The 20,325-nt window shown below is 40.1% G+C and overlaps 1 protein-coding gene across 2 annotated transcripts in view; it reads right to left on the minus strand.

Moving 5' to 3' along the window:
- Nucleotides 1-20,325, minus strand: part of acoxl (acyl-CoA oxidase like) — an 82,900-nt gene that overhangs the window by 33,226 nt on the left and 29,349 nt on the right. For both annotated transcript variants that reach the window (XM_088933906.1, XM_088933905.1), the window contains exons 12-16: nucleotides 19,341-19,494; nucleotides 16,584-16,673; nucleotides 10,259-10,368; nucleotides 3,830-3,941; nucleotides 1,120-1,207 (exon numbers count right to left, since the gene is read on the minus strand). In XM_088933906.1, the coding sequence (XP_088790032.1) occupies nucleotides 1,120-1,207; nucleotides 3,830-3,941; nucleotides 10,259-10,368; nucleotides 16,584-16,673; nucleotides 19,341-19,494 (554 nt within the window). The remainder of the gene's footprint in view (nucleotides 1-1,119; nucleotides 1,208-3,829; nucleotides 3,942-10,258; nucleotides 10,369-16,583; nucleotides 16,674-19,340; nucleotides 19,495-20,325) is intronic.

Here is a 20,325-nt window from a genome sequence, read left to right on the forward strand (position 1 = left end):
TGCATAAGATCAAACTGGATTTATTAGTCAACTTCATTTCAGATACTGAAAGCTGGGCTATTACAAGCTACTACTTTCTAAAAAATATATTTTTAAATTAATATGTGACCTTCCAGTGTTGAGGCAAAGCAGCCAAATAACAGAAAAATGGATTAAAATAGTAAATCAGGAGAGTATTGAATTACTCTTTGTTTATTTTCAGCCTTAGAGCATGGGATTATTTGTTTGGTTTCAACTAAAACTGGAGTGGTTTTGGGCACAGAAAGTGTCTCATATTGATTCAATGCCAGTTGTTTTTTTTAAAAAAAAGCTGATTATTTTTGTGGACTGGCAGGCTAAGCCATTGAGGAAAAGTTCTGGGTCTGAAATATTCTACATAAGAAATCAAAATTAAATAAGATGATGTTATTATGCTATTATGAGAAGATCGACATAAGAAATCAAAATGCTGTTGTTGACAACTGTACAGTAAGTGGTGCTGGTGGACAAGAAGCTGGCATTAACAATCAATGACTTCCTGTGGATGAGAAACCCAAAACGGGCCCTGTATGAGTCTGGGGGCCGTGCCAGGGGCTTTAACAACAAATACTAGTTGCTGCATGTCTGTTTTTGTGTTTTGTATCGTGGAAGAGGTCAAAAGGTCAAAAGGTAAAATAAAGAGTATGCCAACCAACTCTACCAAGATTACAGAGTGTAAGAGATCATGTTGACAGAACAAAGTCATTACCACTAGAAAGATACTGTATGACACGTACTATATGATACTTTCACAGCCACAACAACATGTGGGAAAGTATAATGCTAACATCATGAAAAATGAAAAGGGCAACATCTCAGCTAGCCTTAAACATACACATACTGTAGGGTTAGACTCAAGTGAGGAGCTGTGACAGCTTGCATCAGCAGCAGAGGAGCAAGTAAAGTTTAATTCCCCCCTGAAAAGTAGAAAAGAAGATGAGCAATTTTGATGTTAGAAGAAAAGCAGGTGTGGGTCTTCACAAGAAGACTACAGCCGAATCGCTGAGTTTCTTCACTCTGCTTTTCAGCGGGGAATTAAGATTCACTTTCTCCTCCACAGTGTGAGACGGCCTTCGCGGCCGTACAGGCACGGTCACCGACCTCTGTGAATGTGGGCGAGAGCGAGGCTGGTGATGTGGTGAAGACAGGAGTTCCAGGCCTGGAAGAACTCCTCCCTGTTCTTCTCCACCTGGGGGACACAGACAAAACGTCCGGTGTTGGCAATATTGTTCATTAGATTTAAGAGAAGATGAGGAACACGACATGGGAATAAAGATTTCAGCTGAGATTCCAGATTGCAGAGTTCCAGGTGTGACTGATGTTGAAATCTGACATTTTTCTGACAACAAATGAAGGACACTCTTACGGTACCTAGTGCTGTCTGAGATGTGGAGGAGTGGTTATAGGTAATCGACTAGAGCTACAGTAGACTGAAATGCATTATAAAACAGTATTGCAGTTGTACCTACAAGATATATTAAAAGCACATAGCATATATCTATTTGATTTAAACTGTGCATAATTTATAGTGAAACTAAACACCAGAGTCATAGGTAAAAGGGTCAGTAAATTCAATTTAAATCTGAAGTGGTTTACAGTACATGTGGTTTACAGACCTAAAAACCAATGTTATGCTTAAAAGTCCTTGATGGATATGGATTGTCTGTGGCAAGGCACATCACAACACACATTACAGTTTCAATGATCCATCTTCGAGAGTTTGCCCAACTTTTGCACTTTAGTCTCATTTCTTCCACATGTTTTAATTTAGATTTAAACATCTTGCAGCTACACAGCAGTCTATCCATCTTGCCTTCATGGTGCAAAGACTGTGGCACAGCAATAAGGTGTGTGAAAAAGAACAGCACACCTGTGTCGATGCCAGTGGTGTACCTGGTCAACACTTTGTATAACTGTGCCAGGTGTTTATGTTCACCTTCTTAAAGGACACTGGAACCACATCAAGGAGACTGCTGCCTAGTTTTGCATCCACTCCACTTCAAAGCTTGAGTGAATTTATCAAACAAACCTACTTTAAAGTTTACGCAAACTGTTTCAGGTTTAAAAGCAGACACAACAGAGGAAAAACCCTTAATCGTTAGATCAAAACCCCAACAATTACCATTCTGCTTTACTGGCATGGACAAAGAACAAAATTTGCTACAGTGTATGACTGTCATCATTTTTCCTGAACAGCTTCTACATTGTCATTAATTTTAACATGTTATGAAAATAAATACAAAACAAACAAAACAAACCAAGAAGGTTTTTTGGCTCGGAGTTAAAGCGTAGAAAATTTCCCCTTCTCTAGAAAGATGAATACTCTTCAAGCCATTACTCCCAAATCAGTGTTTCCTCAGTATGGAATAATTTGCAATTAACCAGTTAATTAATGATTTGGCGTGGTCCATCTTTTCTCAAATAACTGTCTGTGCTGACAAGATTAACTCTCTGAAAGTGTTGTAGGAAATATCAACAGAATCACAGTTGCAGCTGCAAATCCATGTTAACAAGTGCACATAGTAAAATATAATAAAAGACAGGAAAATTGCACTTGGCCTCCTTCAGAGACATGGCTTCTGTGGCTTAAAGGAACTACTGTGCATCACAGTGGCTCAATGCCCAGAGTCCCGGAGCCGAAGGCATTTAAACTGATTTAGCTTGTGCTTTAAGCAGGCACCTCAGCACAGTGAAGATAACACAGAAGCTTTCACTGCTGGAGAGAGACAGCCGGCTCCTCCACACAGCACTCCTGTCAGGCGCCGGGGAGCCTGTGGTGTGTCTGGTATTAGAGGGGCACGTCTTCCTCTCCTGAAGGGGTACAGCCACCAGAGAGCCCAGTCTTAAATAAGTCCGTGTCCCACAGTGGGGTGAGCATGGTTGCCTACAGTAGGTTTAAAATAATTCACATCATCTAATTTAAAAAGGAGGGAACAGGGACTTTAAAGATAATGTACTGTATCTATTTTCTGGGGTATGTCCCTACTAGGAATATAACTGTATTCTTCCATCAGCAGGAGGCAGGCCTGTTCCGTGTTACCAGTCACTCCGACTGGATGAGCCATTAGGTTCCAGTACAGACCTTTAGGCACTCCCCTGTTCGACATTTATTTTACCAGTAAAATTCTAAGCTCCTTCTCATTCCATGTTCAAGTCGTTGGTTCTCAGTATATCTGTGACATGGCTGTCATGTGCCCATTAACCTTACCGTATGAGTTTTTAAAATTGCCGTTGTTTTTCCTTTCCTTATGGATTGGTATTTGCTCCAACACCACTACGGGGTTATATTGTGTATGAAATGGTGTTGTCATTTTTTGTTCCCTGTTCTCCAACAAAGAATCACACCACAGGAGTTGTACAGAAAATACAGTGCAAGGTAAAAAAAAAAACACTTTACAAACTGAAGGAGATGCAGCTCTACTACTAAATGTAAAACAGCTTCCAGGTTATGTGCTGTGTAGCCCCACTGGGAAAAACTGGTCCTAAAGAGAGAGACTTTAAAGCCAGTCCAGTCATTGGAGATCAATGACATGGGGAGAACAGGATGTTAACAATGGAAAAAATAAGCAGCTGTAACAAAAGTCGAGGGGACAATATAACAGCAGTTGCTACTTCGAATATTTTTTATCTGTTAAAAATCAAAGAGGAGTTTTCAGGTAACTTGATACTGTACGTTCAGTGCCTATTCAAAAAGCATTACAGCATTCGCAGAGAGCTGAAAGATTCAAAAAGTTTCAAAATGAATTACTTATGGTCCTAAAGTATTAAGTCGGGGAGTGAAAGGAAGTGACATTCTCTGAGAAATATTTACCTTGGTGTAGAGTCTGGCAGCCAGGCTGCGCTGCAGAACACGTTCTCTGTAGTTCACAGCCTTCAGCAGAAAGGACAGATCCCCCACCTTATCTGTGCTGAAGCCCAGGAAACTGACAGGAGAAGACAAATACACGTCAGATCGCCTGTCCACCTTGCAAGATGACCACAAAGAGCTCATATTAAGCATCTATTTGGCCAACAGCACACAGCTACGTAAGAACAATTTAAGATGAAACCCTCAAAGGCTCTGACAAAGTCAACACAATGGGCTTCTCCAAAATCAACAGTGAAAGTCCACTTAAAAATACGAACCGGAGGCAGAACATTTCCCAAAGAGTGATGGGGGGTATGGGATATGGAACAAGCTATCCAACAATGTCGTTGAAGCTGATACCCTGGTTTCTTCCAAGAAACTGAGTTGAGCTGGATGAGATCCTAAGCTCAATTAACTACTAACTACCAAGTGGGTTAGTTGTAGATTTTCTTATCTAAAGGTCAAAGAACAAAACCCTGAAGCCCTGATGTGGATTCTCAGGCTATACAGGGATCACAATCATCTGAAAGGAAATATAACTGGACATGCTAATTATACTAATCAAGAACATGCTCATTACAAATGATCATTTTGCAACACGATTGTTATTAACGCTTGCTTTGCTACTAACTCTACCTCAGGTTATGCTACAAAAACCCTGCAAGCTCTTAAGATAACTGGTAAACCGAATTAAAATTCTCATTCCAATGGCATAAGAATGCCAATGGCAACACACTGATACTGCAAAAGACTAGGACTGTGAAGAGGCCTTGTGATGAATCTCCATCTCTGATTCTTACTCAGTTTTCACTGAAAAGAAAATGTTCATCTGAAGCAGGCAGCTGTCCGTTGTGTGAAATACTGCAGTATGTGCAGAAATAATGTTATTAATTTCTTCCAAGTTTCTGTGATGGAATTTTTCAAACATGTTTGGCATATTTGGAGAAAAAAAATAGAGTAGTGCACAGAAACACAGACCACAACAGCATAGGTATCTGAATATATATCTGAAGCCCTTTGCAAAAGAGACACAATTTGGAAATGTTTGAAAGGGAGTATTTCTATTACATGCAACACACTTTTTTATTGTGATCTGAACAAAGAAAATAGCGGAGTCAAAAGCAATGAACAAAAAAAACCCCACACTAAAATCACCCAAACACTTTAGATGACTTGCAAAATACTACAGTAAACCTATACAGTCACTGTGACTGAAATGTGAATAAATTGGCAAAACGTTTCCTACTTGGCAAGATTTGCAAACGAATGATTACTGCACACCACACGACCTTACTTTGTGAGTACGGGACAACTGACTCTTCAGTTATTTTCAGAAGAGTCCATAAGCAATTTTTGAGCCACGAGCAAGGAAGAAATTCTTTATAATGTGCATAAATGTCTGTGCCATTTTAGTATTTTGGAGTGCACTGCACCACTATATCAAAGTTGATCTTTCTTACAGTATATGGTATCAAAACACAAGAAATGGCAGCCACCTGTGTAAACGTTGATATGATCTGGCTTGGAAGAGTATAGATAGCTCCTGTCATGACCTACCGGGACCACAAAACCACCAAAAAACGCCTAATTTTGACCATGAGTTCACAAAGCGTATGAAGGGATGGTAACTGAAAATGGGTATTTTGATTAATCTTTTAACTTATTTATCATAGGTTTTCGGCTCAGGCATAATTCTTCCATGCCTCTAACCTAACTCTCCACGCTTGTGAAAATAAATCTGATTATGCCTCCTGTTTTTCACAGAGACTCCACAATCCTGGCTTCCAATGCACAAGAGCCCTGTATTTAATGCAATCATGTGGTTTTGTCATTTTTGGTAAGATTTATGTTCAGACAGAAAATCGGTGGTTATTGCTATAATCAGGGATCCCTGACGGAATTGTTTATTTCTGAGTAAAATGCAATTATAAAAAGAGGTTTTTTTTAGCATTTACTGCATATATCTTGGAGAACAACCTAAATTATAAGATAAGAACAGCTAGTTTTGCATGCTTGCCAGGTACACTGAACATGAGCTTTTGCTTCTTTCTGAACAGAGTGAGAACATGCCCTGTCTGTCAAAGATTCTTTCTCACCAGAAACAAATGGGAAATTATACCCTGGTATGCTTACAAAGCCACCCTCTTCATGCATTTTAAGACAGTTCCAAAACCTCTGGGAGACGGCCTGCATCTGTGTACTGAACCAAGCAAACAACCCAACAAGGCTGGTAAAATGCCACTTGCGGACTTGTGCAACACAGCAGCAACTGAATAAAACCCAGGGTTTCACTACAGTTTGCCAGCGGGGAAAAACAAAAAGGAATTTTAATTTGACGTTGTGTTTTCTTCTGAGCCATCCGCAGCTTCCAGTTGAGGTGTAATCACAAGTTGCTCCACATATGGAGGTACGAGTCTACAAAATAAAACTGAGAGCCCAGCAGTGACTCAATTCCTATTGGTTTGTAGGTACTAAAGTCTGTATGCGACTGCTTATTTATGAGGCAGGGCGAAAAGACAATGGAACCACCTCTGATTTCAACATCTGGCTCGGTTTCTCATCAGTTATTTATTTACTGTTTTTTGTTTCTGCAATTTTCTGCAATTTCCCTCATGGGATCAATAAAGTATCTACTGTATCTATCTTGTCTGTGGACACCTACATATATATAAGAGCTGTTCAAATTAACCGGTTAACCAAGGAATGACCAAAGAAATGGCTTCAGTTGTCACATCTCAGCATCCCGCATTAAGAAAGAAGACTGTGTCTGTGGCTTTTAAAGAGAAACCTCAAATGTGGCTTGAGACAAAATAAATCACACTCAGGAGATGGATCTGGCCTATATTATAATGACCAGTTTTTGATAAAAATTTATGTAAATTTTTACACAAATACACAGTGCATACATACTGTATAATGGCTCAATGGATGGGATATCCTAAAATGCGGTTTCCTTTATTTCTGTGAGGTAAGAAACCTTAAAATGAAAAAAACAGACCCACCCACCTTATCACAAATTTCTATAGTACTACAGTTATACACAAACAGCTATAGTACCATGAAACAATGATAATTGGGATTGTGGACACTGACTAAATGTGTGTATGAACCCTGTGGCTATGCCTTATAACTTTAATATGTTTAATGATCTATAGCCACATTATCAGTGAGTGAGTATTAAAGTTTAAAATTGCTTATTAAAATTTTAATTGAATCCAAATCTTATACGAGGACCAAACCTTTTCTTGACTGTGCTAATTTTGTTTTTAGATTCTACCAATGTATATTATATTTGAAAATATTACTCTGCAGGGCACCCACTTTGACACCATTATTGTGTCCAGATAGTCCAGAAACAAATAAATAGTGTAACTCCCCAAATGTATCAATAAAAAACTTTAATTTAGTGAGTTCACAAACTTTCCGAAAGGACAAAATGAAAATGCCCGAATGCATTTAAGATGCCTATAACAATTCCATCACCTTTCACAGAAAACAAAAGATCAGAATCCACAGCCAAACATTTTATTATCGAACTGCTCTTTAAATGTTTTTCAGAAAGTGTTCATGTCTGTGATAGAGAGGTAAAGGTTCGCTGCTGTGAGAGAAAAACATTGCAAATTAGTCTGACATTTTTCTTGAGCTGGAGACGTTATAAGTAGATTTTCAATTAGAAACACTGGGCCTGTGGCAATTAAAAAAAAACCCAACATGATTGTCTACTGCGACTTGAAATGTGACGTGAATAAATGAAACCTTTGAGAACAATTTAAGCGTCTGCACTGTTTTCCAGCCTGTTAAAGCCTTTTTCCACATATGTGTACTCGGTGACGTGTGTGGGCACGGGTTTCAGGCGATTAAGGCAAGTGTCTTAATCCATTTAAAGAGCCAATTAGAAAGTGTGTCGGCACAGATTTGTGGGAGCTGGATTCTCTTCTTGACTGGATTAATTCAGTTTACAGTATATCAGTAATGGAACAATTACAGGTTAGTTCCATTCAATAAGTAAAAGAAAGAAGAAAACCATTGTTTCGGCTCACACAAGCAGCTCAGACTGTAATATCAGTAATGTGGTGCGGTGGCTCTATGGCTGGAAGGTTGCCGGTTCGTATCCCACAGGCGGCAGGGGAATCCTACTCCGTTGGGCCCCTGAGCCAGGCCCTTAACCCCAGCTGCTCCAGGGGTGCCGTATAAATGGCTGACTCTACGCTCTGACCCCAAGCTTCTCTCCCTGTCTGTGTGTCTCATGGAGAGCAAGCTGGGGTATGCGAAAAGACAAATTCCTAATGCAAGAAATGCATTTATGGCCCATAAAGTGATCTTATCTTAATTAGTATACTTCTATTGGTAGTTCAGGTAGGTATGGTTGCTGCGTCAGCATGCGTAGGCTGCAAAGGAAGAAGTAAAGGTTTATTCCCTGCTGAAAAGAGAAGAAAAGAAACACAACGTTTCGGCTGTGGAGCCACCTGAAGAAGGCTCCACAGCCATAATGTTCTTTTTCACAGCCATTTTTGTTCTTTTCAGCAGGGAATAAACCTTTGCTTATCCTTTTACTTCTATTGGTGAACCGCAAGCACTCACACCCTGTCCAGACCCCAGGACACAGAGAAATGTGCACAGGCCTACTGTAAATGTTTTCTAAAACCTTTTCCGGTCCCTTTTGCTATGTATTCGTAGAATACAAATCACTGCTTTCTCTCATGGTCCAGAAATGAGAAATGGCTTTAAGTCAATTTTATCAAGGGCTTTGATTCAAGAAAATTTTAGACGGGATTGACGTATGTGAAACTAACGCCTTCATTAGACTAAATAAACACGTCACAAATAGGCCTTTAAATAGAATAACAAGTAGTTACAGTGCAATAAGTGAAGTCACATCTTCAATTAAATTGATCACATGATTCAAGTTTTGAGAGTGTATTGCAACTAAACGTTATAAGTTTAACAAAAACTAAAAGTTATAAATGGAAAGGTTAACATACTGTACTTAATTCATGAGATTTCTAGTGAAAGTCAGATACCAATGTCTTTAGAGCTAAAACCACTTTTATTAGTAGATAAATAATGTCAGGGATCGGTTGACTAAGTAAATCTGCATCATATGACTAAGACATTATCATTCAATTAAGTATTTTGCAATCAAGCATGCATCTTTTAACCAGTTACATGAATCCTTTATACTGCAATCGAAAAACAGAAGTACAAAGGCATTACAGCAACATATGCAGTTCCTCATTCCCTTACTCAGCCTCTAATTTAAAAAAAAACAGCATGCTTCTGTTTGGACGAGGTGTTTAAAATTCCAAGCTGAGAGGGCTTCATACATTTATATCTCTTTTGAATTTAGTTTTTTATGTCATGGGTTCGTGAGATGACAGTAACATGTGCTGCAACTGGATACTGAAGACACTTTTGACATGCAGTCTACAGTGCTTTAGTTTGCTGACCCTTTATATGGGACAGCTTTGGGTCTTTATTGAAAAAATGCTTGATAAATAAGCAAGTAAATGCTTCCCTAAATGCAGGATTCCTTGGGCTAAAATTTTAGGCTTATGATTTTGATTCTGACATATTTGTTCTTGCACATATCCTGACTTTACAATGTTATGCCTCTACTCCGTAGTACAGATGAAATCAGCTTTAAGGTCCTTTTTAAAGCTGACCTGTGAAGTATGAGGGTTTTCATTCTGGGGAGAAGATCTCAAGAAATACTCTGATATTGAAACCGTCATAGTTACTATACTTTATATAGTTATACATCCAGTATAACTTCTTCATTCTTCTAATATAAAACACGAAAATATATTAGAAAACTGCCTCAGCATTATTCGCCCCAGCGAGATGCATAGTGGTGATACAAAGAAATGATACAAAGACGGATAACTAACTATCATGTTACCATCAATGCCTACAGCACATTAGGCATTATGAAAATATCCATGCTTTCTCAGAGTAATGATTATTCACAATAAGGGGCACAGCAGCCTGTGAGCCTGCACTGTTCTCACTGAGGACAGTGATGGAATAGACTATTGACAGGACCACCAGGTACACACATACAGTCACCAGGGGGACAATTTAGAGATGTTAGTTAACCTAAACATCATGTCCTTGGAAGGTGGGAGGAAAGTGAAGCAGCAGGAGAAAGCTCACCAACTTGAGAGAACATGCGAACTCCACACAGAAGGTACAACAGTTCAGAATCCAATGGGGGACACAAGAGCTGTTAAGCTACTGCTACAACACAGTGCCACCCCTTCTATTAAAATTTAGTATCTTTTTAATGTCTATCTGTCCACATATAGTGAGTTTCGTGAAGGTCGCTGGTGATCTAGAGAGCTGCTTCACGATGCATCTGCAATCCCTCTGGTGAAGCAAAGTGACCTTCCTTACCTGGTTCTGAGGCTATCGGAGGCAGAACATGTCCAGTTTTTCAGGTGACCCAACACAGCGCCGTCTTGTAACTGTTTCGTGTACTGAGTCATCAGCTCACGCACCACCACCTGAAATCAAGAAAGCGAGAAAGTTACTGGGTGATAGACAGAACATCCCCCAGCTATTTTAAATAAGCTAACAACGATACATTTGCGATTAAGCTGGTTTTTAAACCACAGCACAGTACTTTCCGATAATCCTTTATTCACAAAAACATTGCCTTATATAAAATAAGAGTTCTTATTCCTCAGACATGGTTCTGAGTGGCTTAATGTGTAGTGGCGAGTTTGCAGCTTTGTGGGTAATATCCTGTCACAGTGACCCCCACTCCTGACCTTGTGTATACTGTATTTCTTTAAATCATCAACAGACATGCTAAGACATGGGAAAAGATAAATTAGTCTAGTCTTTAACACGACTAATATAAGATAAACCCAGGAATCGCAAACACCCATGAATGTTATTACTGCTGTGTCTGGTGCATTGCTCACAAAACTACCCGCCAATAATCTACTGGTGCACTTTTTTCAATTTTCTGCATTTTCTTCCCTACGCACATCTTCATAATGCAGGACAAAAACCATCTCCTCCTGTAAAGGCATTGATTAGGAAGAACACCAATAGCGCCTCCTTTTTGATTAGCCTCTTCAGCTGGACAGCTTACCTGCATGCAGATAAACCAGCTTGTGGGCTGTGCAAATTAAATAGTGCAGGCTAATTACTTTGTGGGGCTGTGCTATCTGTCTATTACTGATGTCGTTCTGATTCACTCCAGCTCACACTGCATTCTTTTCAGTTCTAAAGAAGACCAGTCTAATGTAGGTTCCAGTAAACACTGCTTTTTCTTTAAAACAGGCAGGGAGAGAACAAGCAGCTGCTACTTAAAAAATATTATGGGGGGGGGGGGGGGGGAGAAGTAGTGAAGGCCCATTTGGTTTGCAATGCAAGAAAAAAACCTCAATGTTAAACCCATTTCAGTCACAAGCAGGAAAGTGAGCAGTGGGCCAAGAATACAGTACGTTGCGTAGTACGTTTTGCCAACATATACACACACATATATAAAATTACTATGTCAGCTCGGTGGCTTGGCAGATTTTTTTTGTTCCTTTTTATCAAAGGGAGTATTACTTTGACTGAACTCCTTCCCAGCTGAATCAGCAGGACACGAGAAATCAGGCTCCATCCTACAAATGTTTTGCCGTTGCACAGTAGTTGTGTCCCTGCCAAGGAGTCATGCCTTTTTCATTTAGTGCTTGGTATTAATTTCATTCTCATGATAGGTGACAGATAATCCCAGTGGCTAGAGACAGAAGCCATCCACACAGCTTTATTTCAGTGGAACCTAAGGCGGACCTGAATTCCCCTTCCTCTTTTCCCCCCCGAAGACTGACCTCTTGATCAGGCCAAGAGGTGTGATGCACCTTTTTTTTTTGCGAAGGAAGCTCATAACCCCCTCCCTCCCCCCTTCGACTGGAGCCAGATTGCAATGCAGGCCAGCCAAGATGCGGTGTTGCAATACTGAGTCTCTAGGAGCTCAGTGCAACATGCGGTGCAATTCAAAGAAATTAGCGTGCTCAAATAACAAATTCAACACTACGGCAATAAATTGGTACTCATTGTTCAACAGCAAAAAAAACAACTGCAACAGAAAAAGTTTCTATTTTTCCCAACTTCTGTACAATGAGGGATGGGATGGCAAAGAGATGCAAGCAGTGCATGGCACGGGATTTACGAGGGCATGCTTAAAAAAACTAAAAAGAAGGGACTCTTATACTCCTCGAGCCTATCCTGGCCCTGGACAAAAACGGAGATCAAGCTCATTCACACTCCCAGGGTGAGCGCTGTTTGTTCATTCTGCTGTAAACACAGCTGTCCTTGTGTGTCTTCTCAGGACACTTTACTTAGTGCGGCTATTTCTAAGGTAACCAAAGTCTTCACACGGAAAAGACTTTAACCTATCTACTTTATCTTTTTTGTTTTAAACAAAGGTATTCTATTTCCACGCCCAGTGTTTGCCAGACTGCATTAATACTCCTGACAAGATCATTTAATTTAAGAAGCCCCACTGGCTCTGTGTTTCATCATTGGAGTTCATGTGAATAGCAACCTTGTTTAACAGACGGCATCATAAAACCAGACTGTTTTTCGAACAGGCACTGAGGATTTCATTCTTCACTCATGTGGTCTGTTGCTTCAGGCAAGAGAGGCTGTGGTGTACATGAATCCCCAAACGACTTGTTGTGACTGAGGGGCCATGCCTGCTGCCTTGTTTTTCCAGCTCTGTACACATCTCCACGGATCTCCACAGGTGGGCCAGAAGCATGGCTCACCCGAAGCTTGAAACAAGACTTTCCATCAGCCTCTTCAAAAGCCTATGCTTTTACCTGAAGAGGACTTGACCTGCAAAACATTTGTTTCGCTACAACATAAGGAGAGGGGCTGCATTTTTCAAAAGTCAACCTTTATTTCAGTACAGACTGAACTTCCTAAAAAAAATAAAAAATGGATTTGAACCAGTCCAGCCAAAGAAGAGGATTGCTCACCTTGGACTGGACTTTGGAATTCTGTGCAGTCTACTATCTTCCAGCTGAGAAAATTGACACCTTTTTTGAGTCGCTGCTCAATTATTAAGAAATAGGCAAAAAAAAAACAAGCAAGCATGACCAATATCAAGAGATTAACTGCAGCAGTTTAAAGAGGAAGTTGCAGGTTCTTGACAAATATAGCATTGTACAGTACATCCTCTGTATCTTGACCATTAGTGACTATTTCATTTCTCTTACAAGCCATACTGTTATTGTTCCATCTCTCACATCCTTAAATAGCTCTCTTTGTAACACTTAAACACATAAATAAAACTCTCATTTATTCTTGTTCGCTTATTCTACATACAGGATTACTTGTTAGTACACCTGTGAGCAATGAAAAAACAAGCCCCGACAAAGTTGCCACCACATAGAAAAATTCTTCAAGTTGATTTTTTATTGAGCACGTTTGTCTTACACAGCTACAATCATTTATTGTTTTTCCCTGATTCCACGTTGGTCCCAGGGAAGAAACTCGCCACCAGATTCCAGCAGGAATAGCTGGAATATGTGGGCCTCCCCTTGTGCTAAGGGAACATGCCTAAGACCACGATTTTTACAGGATGTGGAAGATAAGAAACACAAAGCATATCATACAAAGGTCCTTTCAAAGCCAGTGCTGCAGGGCAAATGTACCATTGTAACAGATTTTAAAAAAAGCTATTATAGTTTGGTAATTGGAACAGATGGAAGAAATTTAACCAGTACTACACATGGGGTAAAAACACATAGTTTTCACCAAAAGCTGTGGAAACACTACACTCTGTTGTCTAGAGTAAAAACACTGTACCAAACCTTAAGACCAACAAGCTTTTGTAAGAGCGCCCTTTATTTGTGCTTGTTGGTCTCAAAAAATGATATTAAAAACAGAATAGTGTCTCCTGATCCAAACAAAAATTCTAAATCCATGCAGGGTACATACGGGACTGGATACTAGTCTATCACAGGACACACACACATATAATCAATATGGGCAGCAAGTGGAGGAAACCACATAACCAACAGAAAAACCACCCTGCCACAAGTGGAACGTCCAAACTCCACACAGAAGGCCAGAATTGAACAGACAGCAGCTCCAATGCCAAGTGAATGAGTCACCTGTACTCAGTTCTGATGTGGAAAATATCACTTCCAATTCTAGCCCTGCTATAGGCAAGAAACACCCTCTAGATACAGTATCTGTACATTGCATAAAAAACATTATTGCAGAGTCACGTTAAGTTTTTCTCTTTCCACACAGTCAGCTTGCGCAACAGAAAAGCCCATCTTTTAATTGAAATTCATGAACATTTTCTAAATGAATAACCCACTTTCATACTGCTCCAGATTTGTAATAGAGAAAATAGTTAGATTCGAGGACTGAAATATTTCTTTTTCAGATATAATATTGACAAAAGTCAGCCTACTACTGCACGAGGTGAGCAATTTGTCACAGAAAACAGTGAAAACTGTGGTGTATAAATAACACTTGAGGAGTGATATTTATAACCTTTAACAGCTGATAAAACAAAATTAGCATTCCTTGATTTTAATTATTGCCGATTTCTTGAAATATTCTGTGAGTTTAGAATCCTGCAGATTACTTCCCATGGAAAAATTGAGGATTTCTCCACGGATCCTGTAGGATTCTTTTGTAGGGAAAGCCATTTATTGGAATACAAATGGCTGGAGGATGGAGGAGGGTAACCAACAAGTTAAGAACAAAACAGCAACAGAGCAAACAAGGAGAAATTTAATTTCAGTGGCACTTAATACAGGTGTTTATCAGAGAAACATTGCTTGTAGTAGGACAGATTGGACAGGTATAGACACCCTGTGGAGGATTGGGTATAGTGATGTAAGGGCTTACAGCATGAGCCAGTGCCAACACAGTGCAAAATTACATTGTTTCCTTAAGAAGAAGTCATGCAGAAGGATTTTTTTTTCAAATTACGCAAACAGGATGATTTTCAGAAATGGGTTGCAAAAGGATTTTACAGTCAGGTTTACATGAATAAATCACTTTACTTAGGTTTATAAAGGCAGAAAACAATTCAATTTAAAACAAATATCAAATATTTGGTAGCCTCAATTACAGTTTATAAATCACTTTGTAGCCTTGTTCCTTCCTGTATTTAGAAATGAGGACCTGAGTGTCCAGAGGGAAATTTTCTCAGATGTCTTGGTAGTTTAGAAACCCAACTTCTGCTAAGGGTCCCTGAGTTCAGATTTCAAAACACATTTCTGTTTACGTCAACACTGTAGCTTATATACAGCGGCAGACATACAGTACAGTACACACTGGTACTCTGTATACTACAACAGAACTATGCACTATTTAAATGAACTTTTTAAATAACATTTTCTAACAATAAACAATACTTTTTAAGATGTGTAAAACCTGTAGAGTTGTTGAGTAGGTGGGTCACTTTTACTGTAAATGATCAAGAGCATATTCTTACTTTGATGGTCAGATAAAAGCTCATGGTAGACGTGTCAGCAAGGGCACCCTCTTGCTTGTCTCTGCTTATTTCCACTGGGCTAAGGAAATAAGACCTGGCTGTTTCCTTAATGAGAATGCAGGTCCCTCTGCATTTCACGTTTCTCTAATGCTGTTAAATGGTCTCTAATGCTCAGAGGCAGATGCTGTGTTATCCTGCTCTGTGAGCACTAGGTGTGATCTCCAGCATAACCACACCTGTGATGAAGTACAGACAAACCAGCCCCTGCCTGGAAATTAATTCACATTTACATTTCAACTAAGTACAATGCAACATATTTGTCCACATTTATAGGTTAATGTATATATGATTCTCACAAGTAAGACAAAATAAAAAATACTACTTTTGTACAACTGAAGTGATCTTAAAAGCTGCGCGACCATGTAAACAATCTTCTGATGTTCAACTCCGGTTCTTTGGCATATAGCTGTTTATACAAAGTCACATCCATCAGACAACACTGTGCTTCATGTACAAATGTTATCTGTGTTTGCAATTCAGATATAGGAAGATTTTCAGAATGAGTAAACCATTGATTAGGAGATTCTTTCAAGTGAGAAAATTCATAGTTCTGCAAACCTATGGAGTATACTGTATCTTGCAATGTTTGTTTTCATACGAATTTCTTCAGAAGGTACAGCACATGGTGGTTTCAGTTTCAGAGCGGGACAGTGTTGCAAAGCGAGTTTCAAATCTGAACTTTACCAGCACTGATGCTGATAAGACAGCCTACTGTTGCCAGGGGTTAATTTACAAATTCTTCACACACTCAGTGGTGTCTTGGTTTGAACAACCTGGACTAGAAGCTACACAAGGCCAGACAGTGTTTCCCACTGGTTGAGGAGAATGATTCATTACCAAGAGGGTCAAACACTCCAAGAGACCTCTGCAGTTTTATTATTGTTAAATAAGTGTGTTATTATTAAACAGCGATTTGACGAAACAGCATGGAGATAAAAAAAGTAATAAAACTGCTTGATACTTAATAAGAAGCAGACCGCCAGGTTTTTATGCTGTGATCTGAAAGCAATGAAGAAATGCCACATCCATCTTATTAGCAAACTAGTTAAAATTTCTTTAAACAGCAGGGCATTTAAAAAAGATTACGGAAACTTTTTTGATTGCATATGTTGGAAAACATTAAACAGGTTCACAGTGTGTAAAGGGTGTAAGTAATATTCAGAATTTTAGACTATAGTACAAAACCAGTCATTTTACCTGCAGCATGACGACGTTGTCTCCCTCAAACGTCACAAAAACATCGGAGTCACACTTCAAGGATGGTATGCGGTTTGCCATCATGAAGCCCTGAAGAAAGAGCAAAACAGGTTGGACAGTTCCCCCTTCTCGTTACTAACTTCCACAAGTTACTGAATAAAAAGTTTTCTCATGAATGATGCCTTTCAACTGGCTCTATCTAAATAAAGAATCCCTCCCTGCAGAGGTAACAGTAACGTGAGGTCTTCTGAGACATCAACTCTATTGTTTTTTAAATACGAATGAGAATAAATTGTATTTCTAAAGTGCTTTTTGTCCCAAGGGAACCCAAAGAAATTGATACACATGGGAAGGGATTCATTCTTTCATCAACACAGTGCAGAAACCACCTAGGTGACACACAGCTGCCCCATTATTCTGTAGATCAGGTGGAAAAGTGAAAAACTGGTGCACAAACTGTGTAAAGTAGGCCTGTTTGTACAGAAATCCTTCAATACAGCATTAAAAGCAACCATTCCACCAAGACTGCACTGCTCATATTCTTCCAGGACTCTGCAAGTGAGAGCACTCAAGTAAAACCAAACCTTCCTTTCAGCTTGCTGTATATTTAATCCATCATGAAATGTCAGACTAGCTGTCTACTGGGCAATAGAACTGTTGGTAATGGCAGCAGGTGAAATACTTCAATACAGACCGCCCTGAAGCCTGCTCTTTCTGATAGGGCGCTTGGACACAGCACTGCCAGTCCCAAGCCCGAAACACTGACGACAGGCAGCTGTCGGCAAGATGCAACAGAAAGATACAGAGTGGTAAAGAAGAATTAAGCAAGGAGAACAAAGGATATTAAAGCCACACAAAACAAGCACAGGGTAGCAAGTCACTAGTGGTGAAAGTGAGTTGACGAAAGAGATGGAAAAAAAAACAGTGCAACTCTTGAGGCAGGGCTTTGAGGGACTATAGAAACAAAACTATTAATAACTCCCGACAAACCCAGAGATGTTGTTACGCCTGGTCAGTTTGACATTTGTGTGGTTGAAACTAAATAGGCAAACGAAGTAGGTGATACGGAATGCAAAATATTTATAGGGTGCTTCTTGATTAACAGTGCATCCCATTCCTAAGTATTTTAAAAGGCAGATTGAAAAAAACGAATGTAAACACAGGTGTAAAGTATGTATAAGCCTGTGTCTTCCTTTTATGAAACACAGCTCTTAATTGATCTCACACACTCTGAGAGTGAGAAACAGCGACGGAGTATCATTGCGCTGACATTCAGGGGAGGAGTGAGAGAGGGTTTGACATTAAACACTGGTGCCGCCGCCTGCACGCCCACCACCACTGGGTCCGTTAGTGGTTTCCTTTCTCCTACACTGCACTGTTTCAGGAGAGATGACACTCGACTTCTCCTTGTTGAGGTAACATCTGTGGAGCTGACAGTTGAGGCTGAGTGTGTTCTCTCTGGGTGCCTTTGGGACAGGAGCACCACTGATTGAAAATTAGCACCACAACAACAAAAAAAAAAGCCACACGCCCCAGTCACATAAAAATCCTCTAGGATCCCATTGTTGCAACGTGTGTGGGGCTGTATTTCAGTTTCTTACGCTGTGTGTGTCTGCAAGGGAAACGTTGAGCTGTCTCAATCAGAAGAAGCAGCTGGAAAGAGCAGTGCAAAATTCGCTCCACTTCTTCAATCTCAAACCGAACACAAATGAAACATTTTTTTCTGTTCCCTTTGCCACAACTATGTTTTACCTCATCTTCCCTGTGGGCAAACTGCCCACATCATAGGAAAGAAATTTAGCTCATTTTGCCCACAGGAAAAGAATCAGACCTGTTGTATCGCATTAAATGTGCACTATTAAAATGTTATAATTAGTTTCAGAAACTCAGAAGTAAATTGTGCCTTAAAAACCATCTTGTTTTTTGTAATGCATACAATACTCACATTCATATTCCATGATAAAAATTTTCCATTAGCATAAGTAGTACATTTTTATTGTGATAATAATGGTCTATTCAATGCAGACTGTTTCAGGTCCGTGACACTTTAAAGCATTTAATAACACAGTAAAACACTGCAATCAGATGATTTCTATTTACTACTTGATGGACAGACAGAGTTTTTCAAGTGAGACAAAATTGTTTTACATACTTGAACAGGAACATCTACTTGCAGTTTGTAATCTCTGTAGTGGGCTTTGTGCATTACATGCACATACAATATTTTAAGACCAGAAGACTTGTACTGTAGTTACTTTCTAAGGAGATATAATTTAGTGTAAAACATTCTAGTATTCTGGGCTCTGGGTTTGATCCTAGTGCCTGTGCTGTCTGTGTGGAGTTTGCATGTTCCCTTTTGTTTTTGTGCGTTCTCCAGGTGCTCTGGTTTTGCCTCACTTCCCAGAGATGTGCTCGTTAGGTTGGACTGGCTGCTCTCCATGGTCCCCTGGGGTGTAACCCCAAGAGGAACGTGGCTGGGCTCCCCATCTCATTACCCCACCAGGAGGGGGAAGGGTCGAGGCGCCCTATTCAAGTATGTGCCTACACAGAGATTCAGTGTAGCAAAGATGTAATTAGGTAAACTGAACTTATTAGTCAGTTAATAAGTGAGATGTAATTAGCTACGCAATTAGCTACGTAATGAGCTTAGTTGTACATTTAATTTCCATTTAAGGGAAAGTTTGTCTACAAGTGAAACACGGAGCCACAGAGCCCTGCTGTGCTTGTGTGTTAGAACAGGTTGTGGAGGAGACTCACCATTCCGCCTGTGCACTCCCTGCAGTCCTGCAGGCAGGCCAGGTTCTCCCAGGTGCTGTAGGCCTTCAGCCCAGCCACCAGGGCCTGCAGAGCTCGGTTCTTCATCAGATCCCTGCCGCGACACAGCTCCCCGTCCATCACCTCCGCTGCAGACCTACAGCGGCACGTTTGCTTAAGTCAACAGGCTTTAACGGGAAACGCTTAAGCCCACGTTTAAAGGTCAACTGGGCAATGGGAAAAAGAAAAAGCTTGAATACTAAGATTTCCACCTCATTTTCCATGCATGGAGCTCCAGGTAGCCATTTTGAAGGATCTAAGTTAGTGATGTACAGTAACACGTGACTTTGCTGATCCTGGCCAGGGACTGGAGGGGTGGCAGCAAATGTGCAGACTTGACAGTGTCTCAGCCCTGAGTCTGCAGGCAGCCCAGCTATCCTCTTTCCACAAGGCAGAGTCAGAGGAGGTCAAACAAAAACGGTAAAGTGATGAAGAAAAGTTTCACCTGTTGGAACCACCAGGGCCGGATTTTGGTGTTTGTAGGCCCGAGGCACTTTCACACCGAAATGTGCAAAAAGAGGGGTAAACGCCAACTGAATGATGTCGATTGACATGACGGACTTTAAACTATTCTAATGATGAACCATGTGATTGATGGAGCGAGTCAAGTGACCATCCGTTCCATACTTCTAGTTTCTAGAACAGCAGCTAGATAGCGTATGATTATTGATTTGGAGCACCTAGAGTCGATCACAAGCTTGTTGCTTCAGCTCGTTTTTCGCTAGTCACCAGTGTTTCCCTCCTCCTCCTGCGCCTACAGTGCCTAATGGGAAATCCGGCACTGGCAACCACGAAAATGAAGGTCGAATTCTAGGTACATCTACTGTATAGACTGTACATCTCATAATAGAAATGGTAATGGAAGAGAAGAGGTTACTGTATATAATGCAAAGTACATATTAGAAATGCATATTTTGCTCACTGCACA

Source organism: Atractosteus spatula, chromosome 15, assembly GCF_055471065.1.
Source record: "Atractosteus spatula isolate fAtrSpa1 chromosome 15, fAtrSpa1.hap1, whole genome shotgun sequence".
Classification (NCBI taxonomy): Eukaryota; Metazoa; Chordata; class Actinopteri; order Semionotiformes; family Lepisosteidae; genus Atractosteus; species Atractosteus spatula.